Consider the following 15,685-nt stretch of genomic DNA (forward strand, 5'->3'; position numbering starts at 1 on the left):
AACAACCAATAAAGTTAAGATACCCATACATATATTTTTCAGTATAGTGTCTATTTAGAATGGGATCCCGGCTAGGGGACAAATCAACATGGAAACATAGGACCATTACAAGTGGTCCTATGTCATCCAAATGTTAAGCTATATTTAGGTACTTGTTATGTGTTCACATTCTTTAAAGGTGACATGCTTTATGCAGCCATTCTCTGAAAGATTCCAGAATATTTCAAAGATGGAATCTGTGGGAGCATGTAAGGATATTGCACATGGGCTGCTTGTGTGGTTCTTACTGCTTGGAGCATGGAGGCTGCTCATGGTGCCTCTAAGACCGCGGCCGGTGCCAAGACCAAGGGCATCTCTCACACAGAAAGAGCCACAGCCTTTAATGCGATTTCTATACCTTGGGGTACTGGTTTGTGCTTAAAAAGAAAACCAGCCCTCGGGCGCCTGGGAGGCTCAGTCTGTTAGGCGTCTGCCTTCGGCTCAGGTTGTGATCCCGGGGTCCTGGGATTGAGCCCCCTTGTGGGGCTCCCTGCTCCGCGGGAAGCAGGGAGACTGCTTCTCCCTCTGCCTCTGCCTCTCTCTCTCTCATGAATAAATAAATAAAAATCTTAAAAAAAAAAAAAGAAAGAGCCCTCTATAACACCGTATGTTAACTATACTGGAATTAAAACTGAAAACTTAAAAAAACCCCAAAAAACCTGGCCAGGATTTCTGTGCTTCACATACTGCTGCTGCTGGCCAGAAGACCCACGGGGGAGCAACCGAGAGCGTTCTGCGTTCCCAGCACTGGTATGACGTCCCGCCGCAGCCCTGCCGGATGGAAGCACCACCGATGGTACTGGCTGCCAAGGCACTTTGTCTTCTGTCAGGGCACACCTTGGTTCACCGAGCCTCAACTACAACATAAATCTATGTCTCTCTTCATTCAACTTGACACTTTTTTAGTTCTCGGAGATCCTGGGTGAAAACAAAGCTCCCATCTCCTGGAGGCCGACAAGGACACAAAGAGCTACAGGTAGAGGAGAGTGGGGTCACCTGTCTATCCGATTAAGGGATGGGAATGGGGACATGTTCCCTTCCCACAAAGCAGTCTATATGCATACATATGTCTGGGAATTTCCTGAGCCAGCTACTGTATTGCCCAGAAACCAGAGTTAATCAGCAATAAGGGAATTTCTGTGGGCTATCTTTAGCTTCAAAAATTCCATGCACATTTCAAGTTTAACTTGGTTGGAACAACAACAATGCCTGTGTATGTGGGAGAGAGAGAGAGAGGTAAGATTACGTATTTCTGATTTGCCAAAGAGCCTGTGGATGTAGCCTGCATTTACTGTGACTATACCCCATGCGAGTCCCTAAAGCAGCCCATCTTCTTCATTTGAGTCCTGCTATCCCCTCTTGAGTAGTCTCCTTGGGAGAGACCTTCCTATTCCCTAAGTAGCAGAGACTCGGCACACATGTCACCATTAAAACAATGTTACATTAGGTACCTTTCTTGAGCTTCTGAGCTCTGAGCTCAGAATTTATGTTCCAGTTTCGAGCACCAAAATTAAATAGAACACAAAGAATGCATAAAGGATTCCTGGCTATGCCATTAAAAACTTCTACAGTGTTGGGGATGCCTAGGTGGCTCAGTCAGTTAAGCATCTGCCTTCAGCTTAGGTCATGATCCCAGGGTCCTGGATCGAGTCCCACATAGGGCTCCTTGCTCAGCAGGGAATCTGCTTCTCCCTCTCCCTCTGCCCTCCCCCTGCTTGTGTTCTCTCTCTCTGTGTGTCAAATAAATAAATAAAATATTTTTTTAAGAATTCTACAGTGTTCTTTTAGGGTAACCGCTGAAGGTGTCAGCAAGCTATGACCTGTCACCTGTTTTAGTAAATAAAGCTGTATGATGACACAGACATACTCATTTGTTTATCTATTGTCTGTAATGGCAGAGGTGAGTTGTGACAGTGACCCCATGACTCACAAAGCCTAAAATATTTACTACTTGGCTCTTTAAAAAAAAAGAAAGAAAAAGAAAGAAGCTTGCCAATCTTTACGTCCTAGGTGATCCATGCTTTGCATATATGATGTCAAAAAACATGAACACTTCTTATTTTCTTTATAAGTACTTGTTCACACATTTTTTATAATGAATGTTTTATTATTTATTTTTATTGAATAGTACTTTGTCATAAAAATTCAAATAATATTTGCACTAGAAAAATTAGATTACCCAAAGCAGTGGTTCTTACTTTTGGGTGTTAGAACACTTTTACACTCTGAAAATTATCGAAAACCCAAAGTTCTTTTGTTTATTTGGATTATATTTTTCAATGTATGTCACCTTAGAAAGCAAAATTAGAAGACGTTTATTTATTTAAAAATAAAATATTTTTATGAAAAATAACCATATTTAAAAAAAATAGAAGACTGGCACTGGTTTAAATGTTTGCAAATTTCTCTAATGCCTGGCTTATCAGAAGACAGTTGGTTTTTCTTATCTGCTTCTGCATTCTATCTGCTGCAATATATTGATTTACTTGAATTATGTCAAGACTTAGATATATTGTTGAAAATGTAAGGAGTACTTTAAGTCTTTCCAGACTACTGGGAATATTCTTTGATACTTCATCAAAACTTGACAAATGCTAGTTTCTTTAAAAAAAAAATCTTTTGTAATATGGAATGTGAAACAATATAAATGAACTTTCCATGCTCTGTTCCATTGAAATCCAACCAAATACTTCTTCTTGCTCTCAAAATGGGAGGATTCACCCAGGCACGATTTTGTAGCATTGAGCAATGATCATTTGGAGCTATCAGTTCAATCAGTTATGCAGATCTTCCAAATATTGATGCATTTCACTATAAAGTATCCCCCCAAATCACATCAGTTAAATCACCATGCATCTCATCAGTCTGGAGTATGGGAGGCTTCCAAGTTTGAAACCATGTGTCCATAGGATTGATGAGGTTGAAACTGGCAGAAAGTTTAAAGCTTGTTTTTCAGAAAATTGTTTCCCCCTAATCAGCTATTGTGTCTTTTCAGACCCCACTAACAAGCCCACTGTCTGTCTCTGCAGAAGCCTGGACTCAAGGTCAACTGATACGGTTCCAGCCTATGAACAAAGGAGGCCCCACATTCCTTACTCAAGATAATAAGCCCAAGACCCCATCCAGTTTAAAATGTCTCTTGGAGCAAACCCATAGCCCCTTCTCCTTGCCTGAAGATAACCTCCTGACGTCAGGGGCTGAATGCTGCCTCATTCTGATGTTAAGTCTACACCCAAAGTGAACACGGGATGTATGTTACATGTACGTTTGTTCAATGTGCATGTTCCATCTCTCCTTATGAGCTGTCGTAAGTTTCCCTGATCTTTTCATCAATATGTATGCAATTTCAACCCCTGTGATTATAAAAAACTCATTCTCTCTCCCTTTGGGGAGGCAGATTTGAGGCTTGTCCTCTCCTCTCCTGGTTTGCCTGCATAAATAAACCCTTCCCTTGCTGCATACCTGATGTCTCAGTGATGGCTTTGCTGTGCATCGGATAGAGGAACGTGGGTTCAGTTCCAAGTTCATGGTTGAAAGCTTGCATTTTATCACTGGCAAAAAATACTGTCAGCTCTTTTCCTACAAGTGACAGGTTCACTCAGATCCTTTATGAGAAAATATCTACCAAATATCCAGGTCTGAATAAAGTATGTCTATCAGTCATTTGTTTCAAGTAAAAATTGCATTTCATGACGCTAGTGCTGCTCAAGACTCCAACCACACAGGGGCTTGTCCACTGTGTTGGTATGCAGAAGTGCGTTTTCACTTTATTGCCCATTTTGTCTTAAAAACACATGTAGTCAAAGATGGATATTAAATAAAACCAACATTCTTTTCATTTTTTTCCTGTTTCATCAAGGACATCCATAAGTGAAACAGGCACTCGATTCTCTTCCTGCTGAGCATGGCCGTGCAAACCAGCAAGACAACTAGTACTGTTGGGTAGGAATGCCTCATTTACACTAACCAGCAGTTTACTCACCTCTGTCTCTGCATCACCAGTGTGAATGTCAAACAGTCCAGAAGATCCCTGTGCATTATTATAAAGAAGTTTTCACCTCATGAGCCCCTGAAAGGGTCTTGGGGACCCCAAATGTGAACCACACACACTATGTGAACTGCTGACCTGGGGCAACCTTCTCCTGAGGCAGTGACAAGAGGCTCCAGACAGTGAGGTGACCCTCAGGAACTAAGATAATCAGGACAACATGAGGATGAGAAGTGTGAGGCCCACACTCCTGAACCACAGTCCTCCCACTAAACCATGCTGCCCTTGGACACAGCCTCTGTCTACAGCGAAGGTGAACAAGCCAAGGCTCCCAAGCAGGGGTGTATTTCAGATTAATTAGGTAGAAATTCCAAATCAACTGTATCGCCCCTGAAAATGTCACAGCTTTGAAATGCCAGAATGCTACACTGAGGTGTGTCAAGCCTTCCAGCAATTGCACAGGGCACAGGGCACAGAAATGGAATCTGGCTTAACTCCTCTGGAAGTGGTGGGAGTCTAAAGAGTTAAAAGGTCAATTTTCGGGGAGGAGGCAGGGAGGTAGAGACGGAGGCTGCTATGGATGGAGAGTGAACCTCCTCAGAGCTGCCAGTAGGATCAGGATGGGCGGGGGGAGCAGGTGTGGGGGGGGCAAGCCCAGAGTGTGTCTATCATGCAGACATGTTTTGTAAATATCTGCCTCGCTGTGCATCTCCTTGACAATGTGCCTGAAAAACTAAGCTGTCCATTCATATTTACAAAAGGAGGAATGGATCAGACAACAAGCACACGGGGAATAAAGTAAAGCCTCATTTCTGGAGAAGGCATTTCCAGGGTAGAGCCATTTCGTGTTGACCTTGAGAACCAAGCCAGGCTACATGCATTCACTGAAGGAAGATTAAAAACACCCTTTAAGGAGCAGCCAGCCAGGAGGGCACGAGCACTGAGTCACTACCCTGCCTCGGGCACTGGCCCCACGGTTCCCTCCCTCTTTCCTGCGCTCCTCCAGAGCACAAAATCGGAAATGGCAAGGGAGCAAAAGCCTCCAGTCTTTAGGGAGCTGCCTGCCAAACAGATGATTCATCCCTCTCGAGACTCTGCCACCCTGGCCTGTCTCACTTCTCCCTGGGACTGCTGCAATGTGACGGACTTCCTTTGTGCCCTCAGGTCCAGGCTCTGGAACACTCTCTCTCAAATGAAAAGCTGACCCATCACTTCCCTGCTTCAAAGATCTCAATGCCTCTCTCTGCACCACGAGTGCAGGGGTCAGAGTTGGAGTTTCTGGAGAGGGAGAGTGGGGTTTAATGGAGTCCAGGCTCCACCCCCTGTGCCTCTAGGTGCCTCCATAAAACAGGAGTCATCATATCCTTGGCTTGCAACACTGAACACAAGAGCATTTAGAAACAGGACTTGGCTGCAGTAGATGCCCGGTAAGTGGCACCTTTTATTACAATTATTATGTGAAGTCTGATTTCTGAAGAATGATGCACGAGGACATCGTGAGCTGCCCGCCTGCCGCTTATCTATTCAGGTCCCTCCCCACTCCCGGCCCCTCGTGCTGCCTGTAGCTCTCACACACCCCCCATCTCCCCTTCCCCTGTGCCCTTCTATGTACCCCCACCTCCCACCCCCAGCGCTCCTTGTGTTGTCTCACCTCCTTGTTATCCTGGCCTTTGGCTTGGATTTCCCTCTTCTGGGCACTTCTTCTTAACCTCCTCTCCCTACCGGCCATCAGCCCTCACAGTGGGTTAGGGTTCTGTTGTCATTTCTTCCCTGTCAGTCTGCATATCACTCTGTCCTTCTAACCATGGAACTGGAATTGCCCATTAGAGTCATTCTCCCCCCGTAGACTGCAGAGGATCTGAGGTCTAGCTCTGTGTCTTATTCATCTTTGCATCACTAGTAGGCCTAACATAGTATCAGGCTTTGGTGAGTTGGGGAATCAATAAATAATCGATGCTTTTTAAATGACTATATGATCTGCTTTCTTACCTTTTCTTACCCTTTAAGGTATCAGGATATGCTAAACCCCAAGCTCTTACCATCAACTACTATATGCCCCTACACAAAAACAGTTCAGTTTGCTTTTCAGTAACATTCAAAGTGGAGGTGTTTACAACTGCTGCACCGTTTTCAGAAACAGTTATACGGTGTGACTCAAGTCTAATAGGGCCGGGAAAGAGGACTGCACGGCCCGCCTGAGCCACCAGCAAGGGGTGCTAGAGGGCAGCCGATAAGCAAACCTGAGGAGGAACTGGCTCTTCCTCTCAGAGACCCCTGGTGGCGGAGTATTTATGGACAGTACAGCCGGGAGGGGCCTCCTGGCAGGGAGCTAGCCTCCGGTACTTCCCTAGCTTCTTCCTCAGATTTTCATGAGACCATGACCTTTTGTAAGTCCTTTGATCTTCACTTAGCCAATTTCACAAGTAGATTTCTAGGGACCAGGATGATTTCAGCTAACTAGCAGAGCAAGCCCCAATATTCCTAGTTCCCTGAAGGAGTCCACGGCATGAATTTGTTTTTATCAAGAGGGCCATTAACAACTCTGTTAATAAGCACGTATGTATCAGGAGAGTAGGAAGGAGATATGTCAGCACCTGGCAGGCACAAGTGCTGAGATGAAGAGACACTCTAGCTTATAAAAAGGAAAGACTTCTTTGTTTTCTCACATTGAACTATGCTCTAATTATGTATCCTTTAAAAAAAAAATCTTTATTTTAGAGACAGAGAGCACACGAGTGGTGGAAGGGGCAGAGGAAGGGAGAAAAAGAGAATCCTGAAGCCAACTCCTCCCCACTGAGCGTGGAGCCAGGGCGGGCTCGATCCCAGGACCCTGAGGTCATGACCGGAGCTGAAAACAAGAGTTGACTGCTTAACCGACGGAGCCACCCAGGAGCCCCTGATTACGTATCCTTAAGATGGTAGTACAAAATTGGATTCAAAGGAACCAAGGCAAAACAATAAAGAGAATTGCTTAAAATTTCTGAGTGTGTTCTTCAATTATGAGTCTATAACTCTAATCATGAAGCTTCACCTAAGTGCAGACAATATAAATTAAATTTGGATGCTAGAAACTAATAAAGATATAAGTGACATTTCCCGCTCCCTGGAAACGTTAATTCCTGGTTTCTTTCACGCTCTCTTCCAAATTCTGAATAGTTTCCAAGACTCTGGTCAGGGATATTTATGCCAGAACAAAGAGCAAGAGAAATCTCCCTGACGTGCAAGAGTAATCCAAATATGCAACTACTACGCAGAGGTGTTTAAAATAAGGCAAAACAAAACCAGAAGCAAGTTACTGCCTGCTTTAAAGCGTAATACTTAAATTCCTTCTTACGTTATTAATAATGGTCCTCGGAAACGGGGAAGAACTTCACCCCAGGGAGCTTAAAAACACTGTTCTTCCCTAATCAATTGCAGACTGTTCCGCTCCAGCTCTGGCGGCATGTGACGCGTGGACAGTGTTATTACGAGCCCGCTGTAATGTCAGCATGGGGATACTGGGACCCTAGACCTCAAGCCCATACTAGTGCCTACTTTTTTTTTGACTTTTTAAAAATTTCACATTCAGCTTCATTCCCAAGAACATCTGAGAGGAGGTCTGGGTTGTGGAGTTGATTACAATGGCATCACCCCATTTCAAGACGTCTCTGGCTTATCAGCCATTCCTCTGGAACACATAACACTAATGGACCCAAGAAACAATGGTTATTCCTTTCGAACAAGTGGGCAATGCCCCTGACTCTCACTTCCAGGTGAGTTATGAGCTATAACTAACACCATCTACTGTGAGAATGTAGTAGACACAGTTGTTTTACACTGGGACTTGAGGCCAAGGCTGTGTCTGATTCATTTTTCTTTTCTTGGCACCTCGCTAACCGGTGCGAGGTCAGAACTCCTTGTTCCAACCGGAAGGGCTCTCCTCTGAGCCCACAACATCCATTGAGTCCCCGGGCTAACTAAAATTACCATCATTTGTACTTCTCTTTGGAGAACTGTCACTGCAGTAGGGACTAAACACGTGTTTATTAAATGAGTGAATGAGTCTGAAGGGTCAAAATGCTCGCTCAATGGTGTGGCAATGGAATGAGCCTGGGAACAGAGGGATGTCTAAGGCCTTACAGCAAAGACTGAAGTTTCCTGGGGAAGAAGGAATTCTGTTTCCAGTGCAACAGAGAGTCCTGCCTCAATTTTCCACCTGCTGGCCTGCCCTACAGACTTCAGGCTCCAGACTGCAATCTCAACTCTTACCTGAGTTTCCAGCCTACTCATCTGCCCTACAAATCTCAGACTTGCCAGTCCCCACAACTGCAGGAGCAAGTCGTTAAAATAAATCTTTCTCTCTAATTCCCATCAGTTTGTTTCTCTGGAGAGGCCTAATACAGGAACTGTGACCCAGATGTTCTCCTGGGCTCTTGACATGGCTCTGAAGGCAGAGTTCAGAAGGAAAGATAGACGCCGAGGTGTGGTCCTGTGATTTACCATCTTGGAGAAGGGCCCTGTGAAGTGCACTGGCCCTCACCCAAAGGGTGGATTGCGCCAACCGGTGCGAGGTCAGAACTCCTTGTTCCGACCTGAAGGGCTCTCCTCTGAACCCATAACATCCATTGAGTCCCTGGGCTAACTAAAATTACCATCATTTGTACTTCTCTTTGGAGAACTGTCGCTGCCTCTCTGGTCCTCTTGCTCCTCTCCCATGATCCTACCACGTATGGGTTCATCAGGCCTCTGTGGGCGAGGTTGGGAGCCTATCCACGTAGAACATAGGGTCTGCAGGAGACGAATTCTGAGCAGCGCCGGCCTCCCACTCTAACACCCAGCTGGAAGGGGAAACACCTCTGCTCTAATCTCCACTCCCCCCGCCCAAAAAAAAGACCTCCGCTGGCACCTCCAACAGGCTCATTCTGCCCCAGGGAGACTCCCCGGCTGGCGTCCGAAACCTCGGGCGCTGAGCCCGACCGGCGCAGCCACCAGCCCGCGTGCGCACGGTGGCGAGACCCACCTATCTCCTCGCCCAGGGAGGAGTTGAGGATGGCGCCGGCCGACATGACCACGGCGCAGCTCCGGAGGCCGCGCGGGTGCAGCTGGCTCAGCGGCACGGCGGGAACCAGCTTCTGCCAGCCGAGCGCCGAGAAGGGCGCCTCCTTGCCGTCCAGCGTGCGCACCCGCACCCGGCTCCGCAGCGCGCACAGCAGCTCGGCGCGGCTCAGCCCCGCCGCCCGCCGCCCGCGGAAGCGCACGCCGTGCTTGTTGGCGCTCAGATAGTCCTGCATGGCCTTCTGCAGCCGCGGGTTGAGCATCTTGGACGAGACGTTTCCCTTCCAGAGCCGGTGGAGGAAGGCCCTGGACATGGACGAGTACAGCCTGTCCCCGTCGTCGCCGTCCTCCAGCACCAGGCTCCCGCCGGCTTTCCGCTGCCTCTTCCCCGCCCGCCTTCTCTGCGCCTGGCGGGCTGGTGCAGCCCCCTCTGACCGGCCTTGGTCCCGGGGGGAGAGGGCTCCCGGCGTGCCCTGAGTGTGGCTCTGCAACCCTGGCTGACCCGCGGCAAAAAAGTAGTCGTCGTCCTCCGGGTAGAAAGCACTTTGCGATTTCCTCCCGATCGGGGATGAAAAGAACTCTTCGTCACTTTCAAACCCATCCTGCACCTGGGCCCACTGCGACAGGTCGCCCGGCGCCCTGTGGAAGGGGCCCGACGGGCGTCCGTCCAGCAGGCCCTTGTGTGCACCCACGCTCTGGAGCAAGGAGGGCTCCTGCGCGGCGCCCATGATGGCCCTCTGCTTCCCCTGCATGGGCAGGAGCCTCCTGGTCTCCAGGAAGGAGAAGGAGCTGGGTGCAGGCTCAGCTGGGTTGCTGTCGGTGAAGTAAATGAACATCACCACGAAGAGGAGCCCCCAAGCGAATATCCCGCAAAGCATTCGTTGTCTCCATTGCTTCAAGTGTGGTTTCATGGCAGGTCCCTGGGGTCAGCACCTTGTGTCCTAAAGCGGTGGGAGTCCGAATGAACCTGAAAAACAGCCAGGTCTACAGTTAGCCACCTGAAGTCACCTGCTCCGATGGTGCGGGCGCTGGGGACAGTCTGGCCTGAGCAGAGCTTCTGCGGGGGAGGGTTAAAAGGGGCATCAGAAACCAGGATCATCTGAGAATTTTGACTAAATTCAAGTGTCACATCCCCTCCCACCCCCCTTCCCCAGACCGGACCTCTCTGCAAGAGGAGGGGTCCCACGGAGAGTCTTGGGAGAGAGGTGGAGGAGTGGCTGTATATTTGGAAAACCTCTGGAGGTATAACCACCTCCCCACCCTGACAGCTGCTTAATTGGGGCCCATCCCAACAACCTCTCTCTGCAATTGCCTTTATAGAATTCCATTTGGTAAAACAAGGCAGCTGAATTAAGAAGTAGAGTTGGCCCTCTCTTCCCTGCTTTATCAGAACACCAAAGGTTCAGTTTCTAAGGGCTGACAACCACATCAGATTCTTCATGGTCTCCCCCAGGCCCTGGAGGCTGCCAGGAACATACCAGAAGACCACCTATGATCCTGAATAAGCAATGCTTCAGAGACTGTGGCCGTGGGCCAGTGTTATACCAGAGTGCCTGTGGACTTCAAAACTACACTCAGATAAATGCCCTCCTACTTCATCCCCATCATGAGTCTCTGATGGAATAGGAGGGAAGTATGTTAACATTTCAAATAAAGGAGGAGATGAGGAGAGAGCTTGCTGTTTCTAGATGAGCCTCCAACAGGGAAAGGATGACAATGGAGGCGGAGATGAAAAGTATAAGATAAAATGTAAGACAGAAGGAACCTCTCCTTCATACACTACTGCAACCCATGTTTATTGCTACATTGCTGTGTGGGATAAGACAGTAATAAGAAATGTACCTAAACTTCAGGAATGTAAGCAAAGCCCCCCAAAGAGGAAAAATATAAGGCATGTGTAATAATACTGGAGCTTACTGGAGCCTAACAATGAGCACAGGGCCCAACGCAGGCAGACACTGAATAAATACTGGCTAAAAGAATGACATGAGCCTCTGTGTGTGTGTGTGTGTGTGTGTGTGTGTGTGTGTGTTGGGGGCTGGAGGCTGTGTGGGTGATGGGATTGGAAGTAGGGAAAACTTAACTGAACAGTGATGCCATTCCAGCCATGGGAGACCTCACAGACCTATCTGGATGTCAGAGCCACAGGTTCTGTGAGAAATGGGGAGGAGTGAAGTTTTCTGAGCAAGGGCATACCGTGCTGGTTGCATGGACTTTCAGATTTCTGTGTAGCAGGTAAGGGGGACAGGGAGGAGTGTAGGGAGGCAACACAGGGCTCAAGGGGGTCATTAGCAGAAATCAGACACTCAAAGTAGATGGGGAGGAACTCAGAGGGGTACTCCTTCCTTAGCATAGGCTGATGGATGCTACTAAAACTCAAAGGCATGTGAGGTGTGACCAAAATCCAACAGCTGGGGTTTGCACTCAGGTAACTCCTATCAAAGTGAGTGATACCGACATAAACCTAGTTACCGTGGAAGCTACACACTGTCTTTGGTGGTTAAAAAGATACGCCAGTGTAAGAAAACCACATTTGCTTTGTGGCTCTGTAGCCGATTAAATATGGACACAGATTCGTTGACTCTCTTCCCATTGAGAGGTGGGGTCTACGGCTCCTGTCCTTGCATTTTGGGGAAGACTCTGTAACTGCTCTGATCAGTTACTGGGCTCAGGTCCAGCAGCTTCCACTGCCTGCTTCTTAAAATGCTCATTCACAGGGGGAAGCTAGCCACCAACAAAGACATCTCTCTGACCTGAGTCCACCATGCAGCCAGGAAACCCAAGCTCGCCATGTGGAAAGGCCACATGGACTGAGCGATGCCCAGACGCACCGAGCTGTTCCAGCTGTCCAGCCCCCGCACCAAACGTGAAGAGTGAAGACGCCCTGTTGCATGTCTAGGCGAGTTGAGCTTTCAGATGACCTAGCCCTGGCCAACCTCTGACTGCAACTGCAGGGAAGACCCCCAGTGAGAACCCGGCCGAGCCCAGTCTGCCCACAGAACCAGAGTGATACTGATAGATGGTGGCTCTAAGCCGCTAGGTTTTGAGGCGATTTGTTATTACATCAGCATAGACCACTGTGACAGGCGCTAACAGAAATGTGAAATGAGAAGTGCCCCAGATGCTTCCAACACTGGGGCATCCTTGAAATGAGAGTCTAGCTTCTCAGAGACGATTTGAAAAGCTATATTCAATTACATGTATAAGTTGTGGCTTTTAAAAAGTGTTTGCGGGGCGCCTGGGTGGCTCAGTTGGTTAAGCAACTGCTTTCGGCTCAGGTCACGATCCTGGAGTCCCGGGATCGAGTCCCGCATTGGGCTCCCTGCTCTGCAGGGAGTCTGCTTCTCCCTCTGACCCTCCTCCCTCTCATGCTCTCTCTATCTCATTCTCTCTCTCAAATAAATAAATAAAATCTTAAAAAAAAAATAAAATAAAAAGTGTTTGCTTTCCCTTGTATTTGCATAAAGGCAAGGCCGTCAGTTTCATTTACAGTCAAAAATCAAACACACATGTACGGAACATGCATTCACCAAGCCAGACATGCTGATGCCAAGAAATTTACATAGAGGAAACAATGCCAGCAGTTAACCTATGTGCCACACCCCATGCTTAGCACTCTTCCTCCAGTACCTCATTTGCTCCTCCCAGCATCTAGCGAGGTGGGAAATACTGCTATCTCCATTTTGTAAATGAGGAAACAAAAGCTCAGAGAGATTGAGTAACTTGCCCAAAACCACAGAGGTAGCCAGCCGTCGGCTTGACTCCAGCCCTCACACTTTTAACACTAAGTTCTGACTCCATTTGATCATACCAACGGAAGCTACAAATAAGGCTCCTTAAACTATCTGTGGGGAAGGATCATTTTTACCCCTCCAAACTGTCACAATCTGATACTTTTATATTTCCATTCCTGAATGTCTTGGCAAGGCCCGATTGCTGTAAGAGATGCTAAATGCTTACTACCAAGTTCCGTACACATCTCATCAGGAGCTGGTAATGAACAGTTTGCAGACGTGCACAGTCTTGGGACCACACTTTGAGGAAGAATCCACTAAATGATCTTTCTAAACCTGTCCCACCCCGGAGCGCATGCTTCAAACTGTAACACCTAACCTGAAGATCTAGAAGCTGTTTCCAGGATTTCTACATTTCTATTAGAAATCAGAAAATCACCCTCAATGACAGTTATTCTGTCTTCACCCCAACTGAGCACACTGAGTACAACTCCGACGCTAACCTCTGGAGTTAGCACCGGTCCACGAGTTAAGGACTCAGTCCCAAAAGACTGCCTGTGCTTCAGACCGCAGCCTTAAGTGGGAACCCCAGGCCACCTGTGCATAATTATGAGCGCTTGGCCAGCAATCTGGGAGGTTCCCATGACACCCCTCAGGTTCCATAATTAGCTGGAATGAACTCAGAAAGGCCCTATACTAATGGCTACAGGGTTTTTTGTAAGGTATACACGTAGTTCGAGGTCTTGGGGGGTGGGTCCCAAACAGATTCTCTCCCCTCTGTCTGCGGTGTCGGAGAACATCACCCTCTCCCAACGTCACTGTGCTCATTAACCATGAAGCTCCACCAAGCCCTGGCATCCAGAGATTTTCCTGGGGTTTCATTTGCTAGGCATGCCTGATTGAATCACTGATTTAAGCATGTGATGGAATTCAGTCCCCAGTCTGCTTTCTGCCCCCAGAGGTCAGGCTGGCCCAAGGTCTTGCTGGTGACCAGCCCCCATCCTGAAGCTATGCAGGGACCCACTTTGACTGTAAAGAGTCACCTCATGAACATAACAAAGACACTCCTGTCACTCAGGAAATTGCCAGGGTTTTAGAAGCCCCATGCCAGGAACCGAGGAAAAAGACCAGACAAATTATTATACCACAATAAGGCTGTAGCTGCTAATTTAAAATGCAGTCTTTTTGCTTCTGGCTGGAAATCCTCATTACTTGGTTGTCCCATACTGAACAACAGCTCTGGGCGCTTACTTGGTGGATTATTAAAGAATGGGGAGTGGAGGTTCTTTGTTCAGCATTTGCTTGAGAGACTATTTTTAAAACACAGAGTCAGAAGGGGAGGGGTGTGCACAGGATTACTGTGGGGGAAATGATGAAGAGGAAGCCTTGATCCTTTGGGGAGGACCTAGAAACCTCTGGGCCTGGGGTTCAGAGCTGAGGGTCCTGCCTCCCCTCCCCCCATGCCAGATGACAGATGACCCTTAGCTGCTTCGGAACTTCAGAGTGGGAGTATCAGACATACAGACTTCATTATACAGAAACGCCCAGTTCCCAACTGAAGCAAGCGAAGACTTTTTTTTTCTCTGTGGGGAAATGACAGACATGGAAGGGAGGGAGAGCAGGTCTCGAGAAAAGAAGAGCCTAAAAGGGAAAAGCAGGAGAGAAGGAGCTGTGGTGGGGCCAGGAGCCTGAGGCAGATTTTGTTCTCTCTGCCCACTTTTTTGGGAAGTAGAAGGGTGGGATTTGTGAAGCTCTCTGAGCACCGTGAAAGCACTAGGGATCCCAATGCAATAAGGAGGATTTTTCACTAGGTAAGATTTTGTGGCTTTTGATGCACAGTAATAATAGAAAGGAGTGGGATCACTGTCTCAACTCATGATTAGGCTGAACTTTTAATAATCCAAAAGCCTTCCCCGCAACCTCTGTCACGGCAAACCTTCTGCTGCCAATTAAGGGAACATTCTCCAAAATGATTAAATCGCAAGGCAAGAGCAAATCCTCTGCCAGCAAAATGCTACAGAAATCATTTTACGTATCACGGGTGCGGTCATCAGCATCTTTATAAAAATCCAGGTGAGAGAGAGATGGAGGATATCGTCAATGCTATATCCATTGGTCATTCTCGTCCTTAAAAGGACCATACAGCCTAATAGGAAGAAAGGTTCAGCTAAGCAACAGAAAAAGGAAAAACAAAAAACCATATTTTTTCCCCTCTAATGTGATATATCTGAAATATTATAATGATATAGCTTAAGCAAAGTAATGTATACTCATTGCTCTATTGTATCATTAGCTGGTGTGATATAAATTGCATCAGGGAGACATAAGAGGTGCATCAGGCGAATCATCTGTCCCCAGGTGCCAATGACAGAGTGTTCCCGGATCTCATCCTCACATGTGCTTCGTTGGGGCTAGTTTAAGTGACTGAGGCGGTTGAGTTCCTGCCAGTTTTCCCCTGGGAAGAGAACTGGCAGGATAAGAAGCACAGTCTGTGTGCTGTGGCCTTCTCTTCTCTCCATAGCAATGCTAACATTACCTGGCCACGCGCTGAGGTTTGCATTCCAAGTAGATGGGTGTTCTCTGCCCACTTGAACGACTGTTTGTCCATCCCCACTTTTCTTCCATTTTCTGTGGCCTTTCTAGACAAGCCTCTAGGAAACCTGTATGGGAACACTAAAGCAATGATCCCAGACACAATGAAAAAATGACCCACGGCCCGAAATTATTTTGATTGTCCCACTTGCTCAGGAATTTCGGTGCCTCTTAGGCACTCATTCTCAAAGAAATGAGTCACTTTTCTGCATGGATGTCCAAAATAATACAAAAGTGTTAATTCTCCTTGAAATCGTTCAGAGAGACATCACATTTTCCAAAAGGTACCATTCATTAC

At 47.4% G+C, this 15,685-nt stretch overlaps 1 protein-coding gene across 1 annotated transcript in view; it reads right to left on the bottom strand.

Annotated features, from left to right (window-relative positions):
• The window catches only part of ST6GAL2 (ST6 beta-galactoside alpha-2,6-sialyltransferase 2), a 79,882-nt gene that overhangs the window by 24,320 nt on the left and 39,877 nt on the right, over positions 1-15,685 (bottom strand). Inside the window, exon 2 of the mRNA XM_045885301.3 lies at positions 9,027-10,028. Coding sequence (XP_045741257.1) covers positions 9,027-9,972 — 946 coding nt within the window. The 5' untranslated portion in view covers positions 9,973-10,028. The remainder of the gene's footprint in view (positions 1-9,026; positions 10,029-15,685) is intronic.

Source organism: Mirounga angustirostris, unplaced genomic scaffold (assembly GCF_029215605.1).
Source record: "Mirounga angustirostris isolate CCGP_5_RB_7025 unplaced genomic scaffold, mMirAng1.0.hap1 SCAF_10, whole genome shotgun sequence".
Lineage (NCBI taxonomy): Eukaryota > Metazoa > Chordata > Mammalia > Carnivora > Phocidae > Mirounga > Mirounga angustirostris.